Here is a 24,009-nt window from a genome sequence, read left to right as displayed (position 1 = left end):
ACCACAGGAACCCTAAGCATATAGGCCTATTCTTCAAACAAAGTGCATCTTCCCTGAATGCAAGATTGAAGTGGGGAAAACACAAATGATTTCTTTATGAACTTTTTACGGAGGGCCTCTAACCTACTCACGGGGACAGGCAATGGAAGGCAGGTGCTGTCCTCTCTCAGTATCATAGGCTCAACTATCTTAAACTCACTAGATTCACAACAGACAGAATCATTTGAAGAAGTGATCCAAGCCTTTTGAGGAATGGAACAACCCGTGTAAGAGTGATATGACGTGGTTATTTATAAACCAAGTAAGGCATCCAGGCAGATGCAGAGCAGACTCATTGCAGAGAAGGCAATGGAAGGTTTGCCCTATTTGAGCCGAGGGTCTATTACGGCATGTGCACCCACTGGAACAGTGTAATGACCAAAAGTACTTAGTAAACCGAGGAATATCTTATACAAGTAACTAATTAAAATGAGCTAAGGATTAATAACCTGACGGAAGACGATACTGTAATAGGGCACGAATGGACATAGAGGAATAATGTAACTACCATCTACAAATTCTAATATCATCAATTTCAATAATTTCACAGCTGCGTTCTACACTTGTGCATCAAATACACCATTCTAGAAATCAAAGTAGCCTATACTTGTCTGAATTCCAAATTCCAAATAATGATTTTAATGAATAGTTCACAGTTGCATTCTACACCTAGAAACTAGCCTACAAATCCTAGCATTCATGTCTAAATTAAATGTCTCTACTAGGAGGACCAATTGCCTATAGGCCTACACTGTTAAGTTATGTTGTTAAATAAGGCTATTATCACCAAAATGACTCGTCTGAGCAGTAGCCTAACGTTAATATATTATTATAATCTACAGTAGTCGTAATACACCCATGCAATTATTGTGAACATTTCGATTCAAAATCAATTTCACTTGAACAGTCCATCAGGAAAAAGAATACAATTTATGCATCACCAAAATACTGCTAAAGACGATCCTTACCCGAATCAAAGCCTGAATCTCAGTTGTCAGCTGAATGTGGAACTGGTTGATTCAAGTTCAGTTTATAAGTTAAGTGATTGTTCATTACCATACATGGTAAGCTTCTTATGAAAAGAGGATTTTCAAAATAAATGTTTTAAAGTCATAAATAAGTTACTGCTCACTGCTCACATATAGCCTATCCCTTTACAACTCACATCTCACATAGCCTGTGCCGTGGATGGCCGGGTAACGCGCATAATGAAGGTGCAAATTGTGTCTCCCCCTCCCAACGCACAACATTGCATCACATGTCACTCACCAGCCCAATTAACGTTGTAACATCGTTTGGTTTATCTTTGTATCCTACATAAACATATTTTACAATTTACAATTTTCAAGATATAGTCTACCAACCCAGCACAATCAATAGCCTCACCTAAGGCACCACTATCTCTGAAATTAAAACACATTAAACTCACTTTAATGAAATTAAGAAATTGCCTAAAATCCACTGTGGTGTTATCGCAACAGTCAAAACAGCTGAAAAGTTCCTCACCTTTAACCGCTCAATGACAGAATATAAGTGTAGCAGATAGGCTAGATAACGTTTATCCTACAGTAATATCCTAACTAGGATATTTGGAAACATAACTAGACTCCTCTGGCAATAATGCATTCTCTCAGTTCCGCAGTCTTTGCCACACTCTCCCCCAGCTCAAACCCCGAGGCTCCCCCCCCCCCCCGCTCCAGATGTTCCCTGAAGGAAGCGCTTGAACTCGCGTTTGTTGGTGCGGTTGCACTCCAACACATCAACATAGCAACAAGCTCGGGCTAAGTGTTCCTGACTTCAATGTGAATGCAGAGAGCTTGCGCAGTCTACACGCTCTGCTGCCACGGGATTACATAATAAAAATGTTATGCTAACGCTAAGCAAATATTAAGTTTCCCCGGCTGCCAAGTGCCTGAGAGGCAGGCTGTGGGATGTTGTCACGCTGCCATGACAACAGTAACCATGCGCACGGCTATATTTATAGTGTGTTTAAATACCCAGGACTTGGGAGGGAACAAAAGACTTGGCCAGATCCCTGCGTGTGTATGTGTGTGTGTATGTGTATGTGTGTGACTACCCTGTGTGATTTAAACAGTGAGTCAAATGTTCAAGGGCAGAGATAGAAAGAGAGAGAGCAAGACAAGAGAGATGCAAAGAAATGTACACTTATAGGGACACTGAAGTTTGTAGAGCATTTAAATTCATGTCAAACTAAAAATGTAGATCTACTAGGACGTGTTCCAAATTTCATGCAGTATTGAGTTGTATTTCTACCACAAAAATTAAATCCATGCCATGGCAAAAAGACTACAATAGAACAGGGTGTCATTCAAGACTTAAGTGGATATGTGCTTATAGCCCCACCTATTGGCCAAAGAAAATACATATTTTAGTAGTCTGTGGCTATAAAGAGCCTGTAAGAGGTTATTTAGATTTACATTCACATCATGAGTGTCACATTTGTAGATATGTTTTAGAGCATCAGGCCTTGGTAGCAGTAGGCTACAAGTCTCTGGCTAAAGAGCCTATACAGGGTTATTTTGACTTACGTTCAGAGCAACAGCGTCCCTACAACTGGGAGAGAGTGCCAGTGAGATATACACTACCGTTCAAAAGTTTGGGGTCACCCAGACAATTTCATGTTTTCCATGAAAACTCACACTTGTATCTATCAAATGAGTTGCAAAATTAATAGAAAATGTAGTCAAGACATTGACAAGGTTGGAAATAATGATTTTTATTTGAAATATTAATTTTGTTCTTCAAACTTTGCTTTCGTCAAAAAAGGATCAATTTGCAGCAATTACAGCATTTGAGACCTTTGGCATTCTAGCTGTTAATTTGTTGAGGTAATCTGTAGAAATTTCACCCCACGCTTGAAACACCTCCCACAAGTTGGATTGGCTTGATGGGCACTTCTTGCGTACCATACGGCCAAGCTGCTCCCTCAACAGCTCAATGGGGTTGAGATCTGGTGACTGCGCTGGTCACTACATTACAGACAGCATACGAGCTGCCTGCTTCTTCCCTATTTAGTTCTTGCATAATTTGAAGGTGCGCTTTGGGTCATTGTCCTGTTTGGCTCCAATCAAGCGCTGTCCACAGGGTATGACATGGCGTTGCAAAATGGAGTGATAGCCTTCCCTATTTAAAATCCCTTTTACCTTGTACAAATCTCCCACTTTACCAGCACCAAAGCAGCCCCAGACCATCACATTATCTCCACCATGCTTGACAGATGGCTTCAGGCACTCTTCCAGCATCTTTTCACCTGTTCTGCATCTCACAAATGTTCTTCTGCATGATCCAAACACCTCAAACTTTAAATTCGTCCAGAACACTTTTTACCAATCTTCCTCTGTCCAATGTCTGTGTTCTTTTGCCCATATTAATCTTTCCTTTGTCTCCAGTCTCAGATATAGCTTTTTCTTTGCCACTCTGCCTATAAGGCCAGCATCCCAGAGTCGCCTCTTCACTGTAGAAGGTGACACTGGCGTTTTGCGGGTACCATTTAAAAAGCTGCCAGTTGAGGACCTGTGAGGTGTCTATTTCTTAAACTAGACACTCTAATATACTTGTCTTCTTGCTGAGCTGTGCACCGGGGCCTCCCACTTCTCTTTCTACTCTGGTTAGAGCCAGTTTGTTTCTGCTGTTCTCTGAAGGTAGAAGTACACACCGTTGTAAGAAAAGTTCAGTTTCTTCGCAATTTGTGCATGGAATAGCCTTCGTTTCTAAGAACAAGAATAGACTGGCGAGTTTCACATGAAAGTTATCTTTTTCGAGCCATTTTGAGAGTATAACCAAACCCACAAATGTGATGCTCCAGATACTCAACTAGCTCAAATGAAGGCCGGTTTTATAGCTTCTCTCACCAGCAAAACAGTTTTCGGCTGTGCTAAAAGAATTGGCCAAGTGTTTTCAAGGGTTTTCTAGTCATCTATGAGTCTTCTAAGGCGATTAGCAAACACAATGTACCATTAGAACACCGGAGTGATAGTTGCTGGAAATGGGCCTCTATACACATATGTAGATATTTCATTATAAACCAGACATTTCCACCTAGCATAGTCATTTAACACATTAACAATGTATAGAGTGTATTTACGTCATCTTCTTTGAAAAAAACAGTGCTTTTCTTTGAAAAATAAGGACATTTCTAAGTGACCCCAAATTTTTGAACGGTAGTGTAGATAGATAGATACTTTATTTATCCCGAGGGAAATTTAGGACATCCAGTAGCTTACAACTAACAAATACTGACAAAACATAAATACACACAAATAGCTATGAGACATACTAAACAATAATTAGTATAAAAATAAGTTGAAAAAGGCAGACAAAAAATGGATATTAAGTCAGTGCAAGAGGTTTTTTCCCCCCTAAATTTGTCATTATTGTTTTCTTGAAGTAACAACACATGAAAACATAAAATGTGACGGATTCAAGAGATAAAATGTGACGGATTCAAGGTCAGTGCAATAGGCTTATAAAAACGAATACATGGATGGTCAGTGGGATGGCAGACTGAGGCAGACTCATGCAGAGAAGTCCATCTCCCCACTCCCCTTCTGTGTGGAGTTGTACAGCTGAATGGCCGTGGGGACAAAGGACCTCCTCAGCCTTTCCGTTGTGCATGACAGTGACAGGAGTCTGTAACCCAATATGGTGGACATTGTCCAGAATAGATAGCAACCTGCTCAGGGTCCTTCTCTCTGCCACTGTTGTGAGACACTCCAGTTCAGTGCCAACAACAGCTCCCGCCTTCTTCACCAGCCTGTATCCCAGCATCCCGTGTCTTTATGCTGCCTCCCCAGCACACCACAGCATAAGAGAGGACACTGGCAGCAACAGACTGGTAAATCATGGACAGAAGCTTGTGGCAGACATTGAAGTACCCAACCACCTCTGGAAGTAGAGCCGGCTCTGACTCTTCTTGTAGAGTGCATCAGTGTTGGCTGACCAGTCCAATTTATTATCAAGATGAACACCAAGGTATTTGTTGGTGTCGACCTCCTCCACATTGACCCCCTCAACGGAGACTGGGTGACGCCCACAACTCCACCTCTGGATGAAGACCAAAGTGGAAGGAGCAGGAGCTAAATATCCATGCCAGCTCTGCTCCAGAGCACACCTGCTCTTCCCCAATGGAAGTCTGTACCAGAAACAGCAGCTGAGGCTCTGGATGGCCCCTCACAGGCTGATGGAGGAGAAGCAGAGGATGTAGCGACAGATTCGACATGTACTTTTTTCGCGCTGTACTTTTGGAGCCAACACAGTTGCTGTAGTTAGCCCTTTCTCCTCCACAGATGTCTGGGCCATCCTAGCAGCAGCACTGAACTGACCCCTGTTACCCTCGCCACCTGTGCAAGCTAGCGGCCACACTGTTTCCAGGATATGGTGGTGGCTCGCGCCCTGGCTGCCTGGCCTCCTGGAGCAGACAACATTGTTTACCAACCACCGCCACCAGCGTGAGAAGGTGTACCACGGTCCCTGCATTCACTGAGAGAGTTTGCCAGGCTTAAGGTCGCCCTGGAGAATCTACTGCCCGAGGATGTCACAGAGCACTTCAGGCACCAGATCCTGGTGGACCACCTGAAGAATGAGAAGGCTCTGTTCAAAGCTGACCACCAACACACCGCATCCCTACACTGACACGATGGCCAGCCTCACTGATCACTATTGTCAGCCTCAACAGCTGGCTCTCAGGATGATTGATGACCTGATGGAGGCCCTAAACATTGCACGCAGTGGTGTCATGTTAAAAAGTGACCGGGGGCGAAATAGAGCCCGGGTGACATTATGTTGACTTTCGAACTACTCTTGAGTGACAGTTGCTGTGCCAACGCTAGCAATACGTCACCCAGGCTCTTTTTGGAAGCCGAAGCCTGGCACTGCATTAAATTCCTCATAACGCGATTTACTTCAGAGCATCTCGCATTGTACTTCTCTACCTGAGACCAGCTTGCTTGTATTTGACCTGCAATAAACCAACCAAAACAACCATGTGCTTGATGTTTGACTGTGGTAGGAAAGTTGTTGATTCGCTAGTTTGTTATAGTATCAAAGTAAGCACATTTCATCAGCTAGCATATAAGCTATTCATCTGCTATTCATTCACGATAAGCTATTCATCTGTTGTTTTACTTAAATAAGAAAGTCCTTAATGTTTTGTGATTTTTAGACATATCTGACGGCACCCACAATTACATTTGAACAAAACAGGGCATTGTTGGCACAACCTTTCACTATAGAACAACGGGGGATTGCTATCGCTTTCGACATGCTAGCGGCGAAACCTATTGACATTGCTTACTTACAGGATACCAGCAGGAAGGTGTAGCTCAAACTTTTTAGTCGCTTAATATTGTGCCTAAACGGACACTATGTTCCCCGAAACTTTTTGGCTATCAGTCAGAGAGTCTCAAGAGTTGTTCGAAAGCCAACAGCTACTTTTTAGTCGCTTAATATTGTCGCATAAAGGAGGAATTGCTAACCGCTATAGAGATGCTAGCGGCAAAACCTGTGTGTTAAAAGTAATGTTAGATCATTTATTTAATTAGTATGAGGGTTAGTCACACACACACAATACGATGTCAAAAAGGGGTTTTACCTAGAAAATGGGTGGGTCATTAGATTCACATTAGAGCCTTCTGATTGGGTGGAGTCAGGTTATAAGTGAGGATTTGGTTGGTTACAGGGTCAGCCATTGAGGGCTGAAGTGGGAGTGTCAGGTTAAGGTTTAAATGTCTTGGCGCGAAGGTATATGGGCAGATGTAATTTCCAGTATTCTTCTCTTTAATGTGGCTTAATTTACTGCAGTAAATCTGTTTGAACAACGCGTCCTTTGTCTGAGCTTCTGATTGTGAAAATAGTTTTAATACTTAGAACTGGCCACTACACCTGTTGATATGTGCTTCCTTACAGGAGACCGGCAGCCAATATTAAGCGGCTAAATAGTACCTGATGGCTTTCAAACAACTCCTGAGACTCTCTGACTGATAGCCAAAAAGTGTCCGGGTAGGTAGTGTCCGTTTAGGCACAATATTAGGCGACTTAAAAGTAGCTGATGGCTTTCGAACGACTTTTGAGAGTCTCTGACTGATAGCCAAAAAGTGTCCGGGTTACGTAATGCTAGCGTTGGCATAGCAACTGTCACAGAGTCGTATGAAAGTCAACATTACGTCACCCGGGCTCTTTTTTGCCCCCAGTCACCTTTTTAACATGACAGTGGCACTAGTGGGTTGGCGTGGTTTACCCTGACAGCGACAGCACTGTATGTAGGACCAGCTTGGGGATAGTGGACAGTCTGAGCTCTTCTGTCGATCGCATGTGACACCACTGCTGTCCAAGCTGCCTCAGGACATGTGGGCAGAGTTCAAGAGGTTCCTGCACCCCATGCATGTCACCATGCCCAGCCCTGGTTCAACTACAAAGCTGAAGATTCAGGAGTCGGTGTACGAGTCTCTCTGCAGTGAGGACAGGAGCAGCACAGTACACAGGACAGACCACCGCTGCCACAGCAAGAGTGGCAGGAGCATCAGCATCCTGCACATCACAGTTCAACCTGAGAGCATACCAGCAGCAGGGAAACCATCAGAGAAGACTGAGATCTGCCCCTACTGCACCTACACCCCGCACATCCTTGACTAGGGTGCAAACTTTGCACAGCTGACATTGGGACAGAGAACAGTGTGGGTCAAGACCAACAGAGGCATTGCTAGCACCAGGCTGAACAGTGTCACCTTGAAGTGTTTGTGCCAGAAGTGCATGGAGAGACATCTCCAACTTCTGCATGACGTGGCTCTAACACCTGCAGCTGAGAACACATCATACCTTGGCAGCACAACTAAAAAAGTCCTAAATCTGGACAGGCAGTCCAGGTGCAGCCAAGTCCTGCGCAACAGGAGTTAGGCGCTGCTGTGCAACGGTGAGCTCACCTTAGACACACATGCCATCCTTGACGACGGGGAAGAGCAGACCATTCTCCTACCTGCAGCAGTCTAGAGACTTAGGCTCAGTGGTGACCAGCTGAACAGCCACAGAAGTCTTTTAACATAAAAAGGGCGTTCACCGCTGATCAACTGGGTCTGGCAGAACACACGTACCCGCTGAAGGCACTTCAGGAAGCTCAAGCACTTCCCAGGCACAGGCACTCGACAGAGTACCAGCTGGAGTGAAGATGAGGTAGGGCTGGACACTTCAGGGGCCGACCAAGCCCATCCGGCAGCAGTCAACAACACAGCAATCCCTGCCTATCTCCCCACTCTCACCCACTGCTGAGCTTCTGCAGTGTTGAGAGACTGTGGCAACTAGATGTCCTTCCCTACAGAAGTGAGAAGTTGGTCACATGCTCCAGGTAGAATCAGGAAGCAGCCTACCTGCTGGAAGCGAAGACCACACGAGTAGACATTGATGGAATCCGGCGCCATGCCACTCCCCTCCTGTATTGAGAGGTTACTGCCTTCTGGACCCTCTTTTAGAAATTTAAAAATGAAACAATCCTCAGTCAGTTTGTTTGGTTTATGTGGCCCCAGCAACTTTCTAGTGACTAGATGACTCGGTTGACAATTGGAGATCTTGCGTTTGTTCAAATTCACTCATATTCAGTGATTTCCTGCATTATTTGCAGTGGGTTATAATTTTCTCTTATTTCTGCAATATTCCACAAAAAGTCATATGAAAATATGCATTTAATTCCCACATTTATTTTGTGATTGCTTTCACAATTTGTATTTGCAGTCTTTCTGCATAAGTAGATAAACTGTGTTCTATTCGATTGTGCTGCTGGTCAGGTTGTGTATCACTTGTTTTATCCTTTTTGTGTCTGTTTGAAGAGTGTGTGATATTTTTATCATTTCATCTTATGCTGCTTAATGCCGGTGTTAGTCCCTTGTGTTAGTTTAATGTTATCTGTCCTCCTTTCAGTGTAATCATAATTGTGAAGTATGCCCTGCCTTCCTGTCCTCCTATTATGTGTGTATAATTCCTGATTTGTGTGTGTCACAAAGAGTCGTAAGCAACTTCAGAAAAACCTAAAAGAAATTCCCCCATCAGAAAAACTCAAAGATGCTGCAATGTGCCTACTGGTACCCCTAGTTTGCTCCCACATAATTCTTAAAATATATCTTCCCTGACCTCAGGTTATAAGTAAGCGTAAAGCAGTTTACTACAAGATGCCTATTTAAAATGTTTTACTACAAGATCAACCTTTTAACCTTTGGTTTAAGGTAATCCTACATGGGACAGGCACGGGACGGCCGGGACAGACTCGGGATAGACTCACCTGCCATCCTAAACATCTTGTTGCATGCTGGGTAATGATCGGAGAGAGAGGTAGAGGAGGGGACAGTACCATTACCGGCACAGTCTAGCTTTAATGAATATATATGCCATTCATAATCATATATGTCTGCTTTTATCAGTACTAGACCGCATATGTCTGTCTTGTTCTGAATCATGTGGTTGAATCTTCAACGTCCCTGAGGTAACGTTAACGTTGTTATTTTTGCTATCTAGGCTTCTAGCAAACATAGGTTGATGACTCGGACGCGGAAAGAGAGCAATCTCATGGATTGATGCTAAATGTCGTTAGCTAGTGTTAGCAGCATTGCCTAATAATCTTGAGAATGACGAAGGAATCGTTTAAACGTGATTGGAAGCGACAGTTACCAGCGATACAACTACTGGGCTCCACGACATCTAAGTGATCATTCAGCTGAGCAGAATCATTTACAGATCTTGCCTCCAAGCTCAATAGCTAGCTAGCTACGTCATTATTTAGCTTAGCTATATTGCTAAGCTTAATGTTTTAGCAAGCGTGCTAGCTAACGCCCCTAGCTGACTAACCAATAGTTAGCTAGCTAACGCTAAGTATCTTGTCAGACCAGGCTTGTTGCTAGTTAGTCGCAAAACAGCTGCAAATATAACGTTACCAGGAATTTGTATTTACTCAGCTAGCAAGTTGTATAAAGTCATACTGGCATAAGTAGCGGGGTGTGTTGATAACTTCACGTTGCTAGCTGGAATAGATAACTTAATGTGAGGTCAGGTTTAGTTAGCTTAGTGTTGGCCTGTTTGCTAGCCAGCTGTTAGCAAGCTGTCAGTCGCAAATGTAAACACAGGCCTTCGCCAGTTCTGTTTTACTGACACTACAGAGTAACCACACGTTGGAAGCAGTAGCTGCAAGTTGGGCCAAATAGTTTCACTCGTGCTAAGGTAAACTGTAACCTATTTTGCTATTTGACATAACATTTTCCATATCATAACATTAGTTACTCATCCTAATTTAGATAACACAGATTTGACTTAACAGTACCTTCCTGGTAACCACAGGATTTAATAAAAACTGTCATCATTATCTTTGTTGCGTGACGAATTGTATGCCAAATGTTTGAAGTTTCAACATTAGTCAGTGGTATATTAACCTCGTCGTTTTTGAAATGCTTAACAGTTGTTACGGTACTACTAGAGGCCTAACGTTACATGTAATGTGTTTACAAAACAACGTACCATAATAGCTATAGGTTAATCCAATCGAAAGTGTGGTCCGTGATCCAACATTGGTAAACCTTGTGGACTATGACTATGTTCAAGTCTGTGCTTACACTGAGGGAGCAGCTGAAGATAGACACACAGAACATTTTATATTTGAACGAGCAAATAAAAATAACTTCAGATGGTTTGTTTGAGACATTTGGAATATTCCAATGCTAATTGAAACAAAGTGTGAATTGTATGTTATCTGTGAAATTACACTTATCGCTCGCTGCCTTGTGCTTCCCACGATAAGGATTACATGACTTGATACTCAGCACTCAGCTACTTGATACTATTATTCCTGCAAGGTCATATGGTAATATGGACATATGGTCGTTTCAGGAGTGGTACTACTTTTGTCATTCATACAGTCTTTGTTAAAATGTCAATGTTAAAGTGTTGAGCTTCAGTTCAACTGGATGCTTAAAGTTATTATGTTGGGCATTCATTTAGTTGCTCCCTGTCTTTTTTCTGATTTTAGTTCAGTATTTAAGGACTTTGGCTGAAGCACTTTCTCTTTTAATCTCACTGATTTACTGTCCATTTGAAAACAAATGTGGTCTCAATTTGTAATCGTCACTGACTTCTCGTCTGTGGATATTTCTTTTTTGGAACCATTCCGGTATATAACAACACGGCAACCAGAGGAAAGAATTTGTTGGCATTTTAGGTATTCAAGAAAGTGCAAAGTCTGAAACTTTAAAGGATTAAAGGAAAGGTGTGTGGTTTGTTATGTTTTTTGTGCTAATATGTGTTGTCTATGCCTAGGTGTGACCCTGTGGTTTCTGGTGTGACAGGACAGGACGATGGAGCCTGATGTCATCCGCATGTACTCTTCCTCTCCTCCTCCTATGGAGGAGGGCGCAGAGGAGGATGAAGATGAGTTTGGTGACTTCTCTGGAGTACCCAACAGCATCAGCCTCACTGACTTTAACATGGCCACCACATTCAACCAGTCACAGACCCTCGTTGCTACCTCTCCCCCAGAGCTGCTCAATGGTGGACTCTCAGACCACGGGGGATCTGCAAAGGCCAATGGAATAGTCCCGGGGCAAGGAGACGGTGCCCCGGGGAGGACAGTTAGCGCAGACGAGCTGAAACAGTTAGCGGAGCGTTCCCAAACCACTACCTGCACAGACTCTGTGTTAATCAGTCAGAGAGACTGGACTGAGAGGGACAGTGAGGCCTGTAACGGCAGCCCAGAGGACACCAGTCGACTCACAAATGGGTTTGCAGCTTTTGATGAACGAGGAACCCCTCCCCTTGAGACTCACGCACCTGTCAAATCCAGAGACCCAGACCTGGATGCTGCTACTGACTGCTGCCTGACTTCTACCGGCACGGAAAATGAGGATGACTTTGCAGATTTTGCAGCATTCTCTAACACTAACAGCCACTGTCACAGCAATGACGTCACAAATCAGAGAGATAACTGGGGAAACCCATTTGTTGCAGAATGGCAAGCGGAACATGTCCTTCGTCCAAGCTCTGATGGAGAGTGTGGGGAGTCAAGCTCGGAGGAGAATATAATTAGGGACCCTTGTGGTGCCGACATAGATCTGCAGTTGCTCCCCACCGGTACCTCAGAGGGACTGAGGAATGGAAACGGCAGTGTCCACTCATGGCCTGATCCTGGGCCTGATATAACGCTAAGGGACATGGCAACTAACCTAACTCTAAGAGACATGGAAACTGACGTAACTCTAAGGGACATGGCAACTGACACCTCACACACTACAGACACACAGTGCACACAGCAGAGAAAGATCACCCTTAATGGCGAGATGCAAGACGGCTCAGACGATGAAGGGGTCGAGGTTCACAGCTCTGTCTCGCCTAGCGTGACACGCGCAGACGACCAGTTAGAGGAGAAACCAGACAGCTCTGGCAACGACAGCGAGCCAGAGACGGAAACGGAGACGTCGTTTGGTCGGCCGCTCTCCACCGACGCCCTGGAGGAGTTTGGTGATTTCAGCACCACAGGCTCTGTTCCGTCACCACCGCTGGAGACGGCCACGCCGGTGGATCACAGTCAGATGGCGGAGGACGGAGACGAGGAGGAGTTCGGTGACTTTGGGGACTTTTCATCAACGACGGGAGGCTTTGGTAGTGGGCAGGAATTCACCACCTTTCCACAGAGACTACACGTGTCGAGGGTGGCTAACGCAGACATTACACATGAAGATGGGAGAGAGGACTCAACATTGGATACAGAAGAGTTCAGCACCGTTTCCCCCAGAGACCCAACAGAGCCTGAACACATGGCAGACCAAGAACAGCGGTCAGGGGATGAGCTTGGGAATATACCTGTGAGCGATAGTTTCGCAGACTTCCACTCTGCTCCAGTGGGGTGCGATGAGGGTGGGGGGACTGAAGACTGGACTGCCTTTGACGAGCAGCACGAGGAGAAGGACCCAGGTGCTGAAGGAGAGTCTTGGGCCAGTTTCGGGCCTCCGCAGACAACAGCCCTTTCAGAGGAAGCCTCAGAGGACGACTGGCAGGACAGCCAGCAGCCAATCACAGTGCCTCCCAGCTGTAGCAGTGACAGCAGCAGGACAGAGGGGGCGACAGTGAGTGTATTTGTTCTCCAGGAGACAGCTAGTGTACCTATTCTAGCCACACCTGCATTACCTAACTCAACAGTGAGTGTATTTCTTCTCCAGGAGACAGCTAGTGTACCTATTGTAGCCACACCTGCGTTAGCTGCGCTAGGTTGTACTTGTTCTTCTTCTGCAGGAAAGTTTGCATTATACAATGTTTATGTTTATCTGATTTGACCTTGATGTCCCATGACCTCGTCCCGTCTGGAGGCTGACGTGGTGGGCCCTGACATACAGTGGTGTCAATTAACTTATCATGCAATTAACTGATCTGGTGTCAAACTGGGAGGTTTTAAAGTTCTCTGAGTTGTATTTCATCAGTGTACATATACATAACTTCCACACCGGCCTTTTTGCTCTGTTCCTCTGTTGATATGTTTTTGCTGGTGAAGGCTGCGCTGTTGTGTCGGGTGGAGAGGCTCTTCCAGACCAGCTTCCCTGAAGCACCCATGACACCTGTGGAAGAGGAGGTGTTTCACCTCCACAGTTTCCTGCAGCCAGAGGGGTTGGAGGGCGCAGCCGTGAACACGTGAGTGCATTCGTCTCTGCCTCTGCTCGAAGAGGAGGTGTCTGACACGCATTTCCCTAAACACAGTGTCTACACAGGAACTCAATGCAGTTGATATCTGTGTTATTAGTATGTATTTATGTTTGTAGGAGTGTTCGGGACGTGTGGAGCCAGTTGCGGGACGTTCACAATGCCTTTGGCCTCAAGCACCAGTGGGGTGGTTCCCATAGCAACAAGATGCTGTTGTGCTCTCTGGGAATCGACACAAGGAACATTGTAAGTTTAAGTCTTAGATCTTGTTTCAGGGATACTCAGGGATCTGTTAGGAAATTCTGTTGCTGATGACTTTGAACTTTACTGGATTGAATCGATGAAAAGAACTCTGCACACGAGCACACTGTCAACAAACAGTTGAGAAATGGGAGAACTCATCCTCCCTCACAGATGACATGCTTCTTCAGAGAAGTGGCTTGAAGCCCTGCTTAATTACGATGCATGTTGTTCCCCTGTGTCCTGCTTCTTCCACAGCTGTTCACGGGTCAGAAGAAGCAGCCAGTCATTGTTCCCATGTATGCAGCCAGCCTGGTGAGTGAGAACGGCAGCTTCCAGACATTTCATTAGTAGGGATGGAAGGATGCAGGAATTTACTGATTTGGTTTATTTTTAGTGCTGTGTCAAACATTCTAATACACAGTGCTGCTTACATGCTATCTTTCATGTTCCACACATCTTGGCATCTATGGGACAGTAAAGTAAAACAAGTTATGTTTTCAAGTTAACTGTTAACGATCAAAAGGTGTAGTCCCCATGTCATGCCATAGGGTGCCAGTGACACTGATTGACTGTCTGTGGTGTAGCTTACACTTCCTTCTTCCTGCATAGGGAATGTGGTCTGACTGACTGTCTGTCTGTCTTTGATGACGTGTCTGTCTGTCTGTCTGTCTTTGATTACGTGTCTGTCTGTGTCCAGGGAATGCTGGAGCCGACCAAAGAACCAGTGAAACCCGTCTCAGCAGCAGAGATGATTGCCTCAATAGCACAGACGCCAGCAGTGGCCAGTGAAATAAGCAGCACCACCACAGACGCAGACACAGGCCAGGTACGGAACACAATGCTCTACAGACACAGACACAGACACAGGCCAGGTACGGAACAGTATGCTCTTCAAAGACACAGGCACAGACACAGGCACAGGCACAGGCACAGGCACAGGCACAGGCACAGGCACAGACACAGACACAGACACAGACACAGACACAGACACAGACACAGACACAGACACAGACACAGACAGGTACGGAACAGTATGCTCTTCACAGGCACAGGCACAGGCACAGGCACAGACAGGTACGGAACAGTATGCTCTTTAGAGACACAGGCACAGGCACAGACACAGACAGGTACGGAACAGTATGCTCTACAGGCACAGACACAGGCCAGGTACGGAACAGTATGCTCTACAGACACAGGCACAGGCACAGGCACAGACACAGGCCAGGTACGGAACAGTATGCTGTTCAGAGAAACAGGCACGGACACGGACACGGACGCAGACACGCAGACACGCAGACACGCAGACACGCAGACACGCAGTCACGCAGACACACAGACACACAGACACACAGACACACAGACACACAGACACAGACACAGACACAGACACAGACACAGACACAGACACAGACACAGACACAGACACAGACACAGACACAGACACAGGCACAGGCCAGGTACGGAACACAATGCTCTACAGACACACACAGACACAGACACAGACACAGGCCAGGTACGGAACAGTATGCTCTACAGACACAGACACAGACACAGACACAGACACAGACACAGACACAGACACAGACACAGACACAGACACAGACACAGACACAGACACAGACACAGACACAGACACAGACACAGACACAGACGCCAGCAGTGTCAATTGAAATGTTGTTTTAAAAATGTTGTCCATATTCTCTGAGATCAACTCAACATGTGGACAGGCTGTCCTGATCTAAGATCAACTCAAACTGTGGACAGGCTGTCCTGATCTAAGATCAACTCAAACTGTGGACAGGCTGTCCTGATCTAATGCCTTTGACCTGCTCTGAGTTTCTCCATTCTCTTTCTGCCCACTAGGAGGTGCTCCCACCTGTCCAGTTTGATTGGAGCAGCAGCGGCCTTACAAACCCTCTGGATGGCAAGTCTCTCTTCCTCCCTGTTTGTCTCATCCCATCTTTATGTCTATCTTCCTCTCCGTATGTCTCTCTTCCTCTCTCTTTGTCTCATCCCTTCTTAATGTCTCTTCCTCTCTCTTTGTCTCATCCCTTCTTAATGTCTCTCTTCCTCTCTCTTTGTCTCATCCCTTCTTTATGTCTCTCTTCCTCTCTCTTTGTCTCATCCCTTCTTAATGTCTCTCTTCCTCTCTCTTTGTCTCATCCCTTCTTTATGTCTCTCTTCCTCTCTCTTTGTCTCATCCCTTCTTTATGTCTCTCTTCCTCTCTTTGTCTCATCCCTTCTTTATGTGTCTCTTCCTCTCTCTTTGTCTCATCCCTTCTTTATGTCTCTCTTCCTCTCTCTTTGTCTCATCCCTTCTTAATGTCTCTCTTCCTCTCTCTTTGTCTCATCCCTTCTTTATTTCTCTCTTCCTCTCTCTTTGTCTCATCCCTTCTTTATGTCTCTCTTCCTCTCTCTTTGTCTCATCCCTTCTTTATGTCTCTCTTCCTCTCTCTTTGTCTCATCCCTTCTTTATGTCTCTCTTTCTCTCTCTTTGTCTCATCCCTTCTTTATGTTTATCTTCCTCTCTCTTTGTCTCATCCTTTGTTTATGTCTCTTCCTCTCTCTTTGTCTCATCCCTTCTTAATGTCTCTTTTCCTCTCTTTGTCTCATCCCTTCTTGATGTCTCTCTTCCTCTCTCTTTGTCTCATCCCTTCTTTATGTCTGTCTTCCTCTCTCTTTGTCTCATCCCTTCTTAATGTCTCTTTTCCTCTCTCTTTGTCTCATCCCTTCTTTATGTCTCTCTTTCTCTCTCTTTGTCTCATCCCTTCTTTATGTTTATCTTTCTCTCTCTTTGTCTCATCCCTTTTTTATGTCTCTTCCTCTCTCTTTGTCTCATCCCTTCTTAATATCTCTTTTCCTCTCTCTTTGTCTCATCCCTTCTTTATGTCTCTCTTCCTCTCTCTTTGTCTCATCCCTTCTTAATGTCTCTCTTCCTCTCTCTTTGTCTCATCCCTTCTGAATGTCTCTCTTCCTCTCTCTTTGTCTCATCCCTTCTTAATGTCTCTCTTCCTCTCTCTTTGTCTCATCCCTTCTTAATGTCTCTCTTCCTCTCTCTTTGTCTCATCCCTTCTTAATGTCTCTCTTCCTCTCTCTTTGTCTCATCCCTTCTTAATGTCTCTTCCTCTCTCTTTGTCTAATCCCTTCTTTATGTCTCTCTTCCTCTCTCTTTGTCTCATCCCTTCTTTATGTCTCTCTTCCTCTCTCTTTGTCTCATCCCTTCTTTATATCTCTCTTTCTGATTGGTCTGCAAGCAAAGGTCAAATGTTAAAGCAGTAGTTTGAGCGTGGACTCCGAGCATGGCAGCTTGCCTCTATACGTCCCACAGATTGCTGCGCTCATTTCCATTTAGATTGGATGCTGTGCTCGTGGATTGACAAACAACCTGCCATTGGTGGCCAGTTTATAAACACATTGCTTTGAAGGATGAAGCATTTTTAATAAACAGCAAGTGCGTTTGGAATCAGTTCTGCAGGATAGACATCTGATCTGGTATCATTTGGTCTCTCAGGTTCTATTACATGTTAGATGTTTAAAATGTTTAAGGGCCTCTTGGTCAATGACAAAATGTCTAGTAGCCAAAGGTAGGTGTATATAGCTAAGCATAAACAGCTCTCAGAAAGAGGCACTGAGGATATATGGGGTCCTCTGCTTCTCCCTGGCATGGTAATGTATGGAGAGTTTGTGTTACTCACATGGGTCTAGCCATACATGGATATGAACCCAGCACTTACTGTACACAAGTCTCTCTACCACGCCTGTCTCTTTTAGCCTTTCTGCATTAATAGTATTTATACATATTATTACGTATAAGACATACATACATGCATAAACACAAACAAGCAGTACACAATATCTGCACTACTTTGAAGTCTTCGAATAACAGATGCATGTTTTAATAAACCCGTTTCCTGACTAATATATCTAACCTCTCCCCATTTCCTGTCTGTCTCTCTTCTTATTTCCATTATTTGCCTGCCCTATATCCATCATTAATGCCACTCCTCTGCTCTCCACTCCTCTATTCCTCCATTCCTCTGTCTCTCTCTGCCGTGTGTGTGTGTGTGGCTTGTAGCGAGTGGCGGCTCCTCTCTTCTTAACCTGGACTTCTTTGGGACGGTGGAGGAGCTGGTCCCGAGCAGTGGCACCTCCATTCCAGGTCAGAGACCACCACACCTGTCCCCTAACATCTATCTCCTGTCTCTGCCGTTCTCGTGGGAGCCATCTCTCTCTGTGTTTCAGTGCTGTGTTCTTGCATGTGTAGTATCCCAGCATCAAGGAAGCCTTGTCTTCATCTTGGCAGCGTTTCAGAAAACAAATGTGTGTGTTTGGCTTTAGGTGTGGATCCTGAGCTGTACGAGCTCACGACAGCCAAGCTGGAGCAGAGTGGCACAGGCAGCCGGGTCGCTGACGCCTTCGCCCGCCTTATGTCTACTGTGGAGAAGACCAGCACATCCACCAGGTGCGCCAGGCCAGCTCCAACATGGGGTGGTGCTGCAGAGAGGCTCTAAGGGGACATAGGCCCTTAGTTCAAAGATGGAAACAGCTCAGATCACATGAGGGTTGGGTTGCAAAAGTGAAACTCTTCTGCAAAATCCACCAAACATCTTTCTGGGCTTTTAGGGCTACATCAACTAGTCAACTGAAATTGATGTATAAAAAAAGTTGCAAATTAAAGTAATAGTGGATTAGTTGGGTTTAGCATTAAGGACATTGGTGCTCCCATTAACTAGCTTATAGAAGGCCTATGCTATGGACAAGCTGGATTATGTCACTTTTCTGTAATAAGAGGGGAATAAAACGTATCGAAAAATGATGGAGGAACCACCAGTACAACTGAACATTTCAAATCTAAATTTCAACTTAAAAAATGTTTATTACATATATACAAATTGAACAAACTAATCAAACATATTAATCAACTATCAAAATAGTCAGTTGCTTCTCTCGCCAGAGGTATGCTTTATTCTGGGTACATCAGTAATATTCTACTACTTCAGCTCACTCTGGAATAAAGCCATTCACAGTTCATCAGATATCATTGCAACTGTATTGATCAGGCACACAAATAAGATGTTCCCTGTAGTGTAGCCTGCAGGCGAAAACAAATGTGCCATGCAACAATTCTCAGTCTAGGGACCAATGAGATGTTGATTTAGATATGCCCTTGTGTGCATTTCCCCTCCCAGAAAGCCCCGCAAGGAGGAGAACCTTAGTGAAGAGGCTCTGAAGGTCATCACCAGCCTACCCGACCTGTCCTTCATGCAGGCCAAAGTGCTGATGTTCCCCACCTCCCTCACACCTCTGGCCTCCTCCGCCATCCACATAGCTGACTGACCCACGACTCTCCACTCTGGCCTCTCCGATCCACTGCTCTCCTTCGCTGTGCTTCATCCAGGGCCTGAGGAACTTCTCCCTTCTGAGGAACTTCTCCTTTCATCCATTTTGCTTCTGGGTTCTCATATAATTTTTTTATCTCCCAATGTTTTTTTCTTTCTTTCCTTTTTTAATTTTTAATTTTTTAGTTTTTTTCTTTATTTTCTTTAGTTTTAAATCAATTAAGTTACATTTAATAGTAGCCAGTAGTGAGCAGGAGCTGGTGGGTCTGACTAGGGGAGATTATTGTGGCTGCAGAACAAGAACTGGAAATGATACTGTTTGAATTAAGAAAATATATAAACATTGGTTTATAGATCATGTTGTTAGAGCTGTTTGATTATAAGAATTAGTTAGAAGGATCAATGTGTATATAATCAGGGATGATTTGTGTTCTTCATTCATTTGAAGATGATCTTAATCAATGTGGGTGTGGGTGAGCTGTGTAATGTGTGTGTGTCTTAAATGAGGAAACACTGGTTTAAAATCCTTTAGGTAAGGTGCAAATGAAGTCAGAAGATAATCTAACTTAAATACCACACTGCCTGCAAGATTGGGCGGTCATCTCTGTGCTCTTGCTTAGTTTGATCATAAGTCTGTTTGGTTCAGAGGACACCCGTCCTTTTTTTCATATTTGATTTTCCAATATGCATATGCACGAGCATCTTTTGTCTCGCTCGTGATATCATGGCCAGTCTTTTTATCATGTGTGTCCCATGATAACACATCTAAAGTCACAACCAATGGCTGCATCATGAAGCTGTGTGTGTGGGGGTGTTTGTGCGTGCGTGTGGGCGTGCGAGTGTGCGTGCGTGCGAGTGTGCGTGAGGGAGAGTGTGCGTGAGGGAGATAGAGTCGGAGATAATTTGTTGCACCTGCTGTATTCTGTTATCTATTGTTTAGTTCATGCACCTTTTTGTTCTTTTTTTTTCTATATTTGTAGCTAGTCAAAACCACTGGCAAATATTCTTTTGAAGGAAAAGCAAGAGTGAAGGGTCAGCTCAGTAGGGAACAAGGGACCAATTTCTGCTTCTGTTTTTGTGTGTACCCTGTTGTGCTTTCTTTTCTCATCTGCGCTCATCATTCTGTATCTATAATTTTCTCCCCCCCCCCTCCCTCATTCTTGTCAATACCACTGTTGACCTGTGTCCTGGAGGATTTTGCACATTGTAATGATAAAGTGGATGTACCGTCATAGTTCTCTGTGGCTGCTGACAACAGATGAAACTATGGCCTGTAAAATGTATGGGGAAGTTCCTATGGAAAACAAGTCACTTGAAGAGCCTGTACATATGTACGTGCATGCCAGGGTTCTTTTCAGATTATAAGTGTGTAAATTTACTTTTAGTGTACACAACAAATAAAAATATGTAATTTAAGAGTAAAATGTGCCAGTTTTTTTTACTCAAGGCCTTGACATCTACAGTCATGGACAAAAATATTGGCACCCATGCACTTTTGTCAGATAATGCACCACTTCTCCCAGAAAAATGTTGCAATTACAAATGCGTTGGCATTCATATGTTCAATTTTATTGTTTGCATTGGAAAAACACCAAAAAACTGAGAAAACATTCCAAATCAATTCCATACAAAAATGGACTGGACAAAATTATTGGCACCCACTTAATATTTGGTGGCACACCCTTTTGGAAAAATAACTGAAATCAATCGCTTCCTGTAACCATGAATGAGTGTCTTACAACTCTCTACTGGAATTTTGGACCATTCTTCTTTTGCAAACTGCTCAAACTCTCACATTTGAGGGGTGCCTTCTCCCAACTGCTGTTCTGAGATCATGCCACAAGTGTGTTATGGGATTAAGATCTGGACTCATTTCAGACACTTCAGAACTCTCCAGTGCTTTGTCTTAACCATTTGTGGGTGCTTTTTGAAGTGTGCTATGAGTTATTATCCTGCTGGAAGACCAATGTCTGATGGAGACCCAGCTTTCTGATACAGGGCCCTACACTGCGCCCAAAAAATATTTTGTAGTCCTCAGATTTCTTGATGCCATGCACTCAGTCAAGGCACCGGGTTCCAGAAGCAGCAAAGCAACCCCAAAACATCGGCCCACCTCCACCATGTTTGACTAGGGATCGTGTTCTTTTCTTTGAAGGTCTCATTTTGTTGTCTGTAAACTGCTTTACCAAAAAGCTCTGGTCTCATCTGTCCACAGGACGTTCTCCCACAACGATTTTGGCTTCCCCAGGAAAGTTTTGGCAAACTCCAGTCTGGCTTTTTTATGTCTCTGTGTCAGCAGTGGGGACCTCCTGGTCTCCTACCATAGCATCCCATTTCATTCAAATGGTGACAGATAGTGGGAGCTGACACTGTTGTACTATGTGTCTGCAGGTCAGCTTGAATATGTCTCGAAGTTGTTTTAGTTTTTTTATCCACCATTCTAACAATCCTTCATTGCAATCTTTCATCAATTTTTCTCTCCCTTCCACTTCAAGGGAGGTTAGTGACAATGTGATGGGCTGTAAACTTCTTGATGACATTAATCACAATGGACACAGGACCATTAAGATGTCTGGACATGGACATGTAGCCTTCAGATTGTTCATGCTTTTCCACAATTTTGGTTCTCAAATCCTCAGACAATTCTCTGCTCTTCTTTCTTTTCTCCATGCTCAGTGTGGTTTACACAGACACACAACACAAGGTTTGGGTCAACTTTTCTTCAATTTATCTGGTTTCAAGTGTGATTTCTATATTACCAGCAACTGTGACTTGCCACAGATGAGTTTAAAGGCACCCAGTGCAACTTTCGAGGCTTAAAAATAAACATTCAATTTTTAGTCTTTTATACACGTAGTAAGTTTCAATAACTCCATACCATTACATATCGACATTCAAGGAGCAAAGATGAGACGTTGTTGTGTGGTGAGAAAATCGTAAACAACAACAATCGTCGCCATTTTTCCCCCCAAATCTTTATTTATTGGTGCCACCAATAAATAAAGCAGGATTCCAGTCAATGTAAAAATGGCCTCTCCCCACCATTGTTGTTGTTTACGATTTTCTATCAGTTCTCACCACACAACGACGTCTCATCTTTGCTCCTTGAATGTCGATATGTAATGGTATGGAGTTATTGAAACTTACTACGCGTAAAAAAGACTAGAAATTGAATGTTTATTTTTCGAGTCTCAAGCCTATAAAGTTGCACTGGGTGCCTTTAAATACAAATTAAAGGAGAACACATGGTTTAAATACAATTATTTCTTACAATTTTGTAAGGGTGCCAATCATTTTGTCCTGTCCTCTTTTGGAGATTTGTGTGTTATCATGTCAGATTTGGCTTTTCTTCACTGCTTTTTTGAGTTGTTCCAATGCAAACAATAGATATTAACATGTGAATACCAAAGCATTTGTAATTGCAACACTTTTCTGGGAGAATTGGTACATTCTCTGACAGAAGTGCAGGGGTGCCAATATTTTTGTCCATGACTAAAGGCACAGTGAAAAGTGCACCGGTTGCCAAATAATTCATGATGACATGAAAGCAGCGCTTCTTCTTCTGGGCCTTTCGCTCTATAAAAACAAACATGCAGCAGGACGCATAAACACTTAGAGACGTTTAGACGGCATGGAGGTGTGGGGATGTTTATGGGCCTGAGGTATGACACCATGCTGACCTTACTGTACATGCATCAGAGCAGCATTTTAATTTAATGATGACATCAAAGAGAGCACCTTCCATCTTATAAACATAGCACAAAAAGTAAGGACATTTGTGTTTGGTAGATTATTTGTTTGTTGTAAAAATGTGTTTGTTGTTGTTTAGTTCTCTTTTAAATGGTGCCACATTTGTAAGGAACATGCATTTGTGAGATGAGCAGCACAGCTGAGTATGTGGGTTGCGCCCATGAAAAATGTGCCAAATCTTCTCTGCCACTACTAAACAGCTTATTGGAAATTTGACATACTCAGCATACTCAGCTGTGCTGCTCATCCCAAAAATGCACGTTCCTTACAAATGTGGCACCATTTAAAAGGGAACTAAACAGACTTTCCAACGGTATAATATTTATTGCCAAGAAGCATTGTTACAACAAAGAAATAATCTACCAAACACAAATTTCCAATAAGCTGTTTAGTAGTGGCAGAGAAGATTTGGCACATTTTTCATGGGCGCAACCCACATACTCAGCTGTGCTGCTCACCTCCCAAATGCATGTTCCTTACAAACATGGCACCATTTAAAAGGTAAATCCGATAACCGATCTCCACTATATTTGCATTAATCATCTAAATCTTTCAGAGCTTTTTTATTTGTAGCCTTTCTATGTTATGAAGGTGTGGTCCATTGGCACTTTCAGCAGATTATTCTCAACTTGCGGTAGGTTCATAGGAACATCTAGGCATCCAGAAGGAAGTTAATATTTATAACACAACTGTCTTAAGAATCAAACCATAAAAGCTGTAAATACCTCAGATAATGCACATCAAAAACCGTATTACTGATAGGAAAACTGAAAATAAGTAAAAATGTCTAAACACCTTGTACCTATACTTCACAAAGGAACATCTGTTGCCAACAGTTAATAAAAAAAGTTGCAATTTATTACAGTACATTTTATCTGGTTGTCATTTGATCAAAAACATGGAAAATCACAACTGTGTTGACATGACAGCATTTTCTAAACAGTATCAGTAAGTTATTCAGTAA

At 43.7% G+C, this 24,009-nt stretch overlaps 1 protein-coding gene across 1 annotated transcript; it reads left to right on the top strand.

Annotated features, from left to right (window-relative positions):
- The first annotated feature begins 9,390 nt into the window (after positions 1-9,390).
- Positions 9,391-20,659, top strand: aftpha (aftiphilin a). The gene is made up of 10 exons (XM_080856628.1): positions 9,391-9,523; positions 11,344-13,145; positions 13,568-13,704; positions 13,833-13,959; positions 14,212-14,268; positions 14,654-14,782; positions 15,820-15,880; positions 18,032-18,115; positions 18,295-18,418; positions 19,146-20,659. The coding sequence occupies exons 2-10, from the start codon at positions 11,382-11,384 to the stop codon at positions 19,291-19,293; spliced, it is 2,631 nt and encodes an 876-aa protein (XP_080712754.1). The 5' UTR covers positions 9,391-9,523; positions 11,344-11,381; the 3' UTR covers positions 19,294-20,659.
- The last annotated feature ends 3,350 nt before the right edge of the window (positions 20,660-24,009 follow it).

The sequence above is a fragment of the Sprattus sprattus genome (genome assembly GCF_963457725.1).
Source record: "Sprattus sprattus genome assembly, chromosome: 1".
Taxonomy (NCBI): domain Eukaryota; kingdom Metazoa; phylum Chordata; class Actinopteri; order Clupeiformes; family Clupeidae; genus Sprattus; species Sprattus sprattus.
This window is presented reverse-complemented; position numbering and strand designations above follow the sequence as displayed.

What these genes read in the sequence shown, in the direction of transcription:
- aftpha (XM_080856628.1), top strand. Translation starts at nt 11,382, where the DNA reads ATGGAGCCTGATGTCATCCGCATGTACTCTTCCTCTCCTCCTCCTATG. An exon ending in CAGTGGCACCTCCATTCCAG is followed by an intron (nt 18,116 to 18,294) that starts GTCAGAGACCAC and finishes GTTTGGCTTTAG; the next exon opens with GTGTGGATCCTGAGCTGTAC. An exon ending in AAGACCAGCACATCCACCAG is followed by an intron (nt 18,419 to 19,145) that starts GTGCGCCAGGCC and finishes TTCCCCTCCCAG; the next exon opens with AAAGCCCCGCAAGGAGGAGA.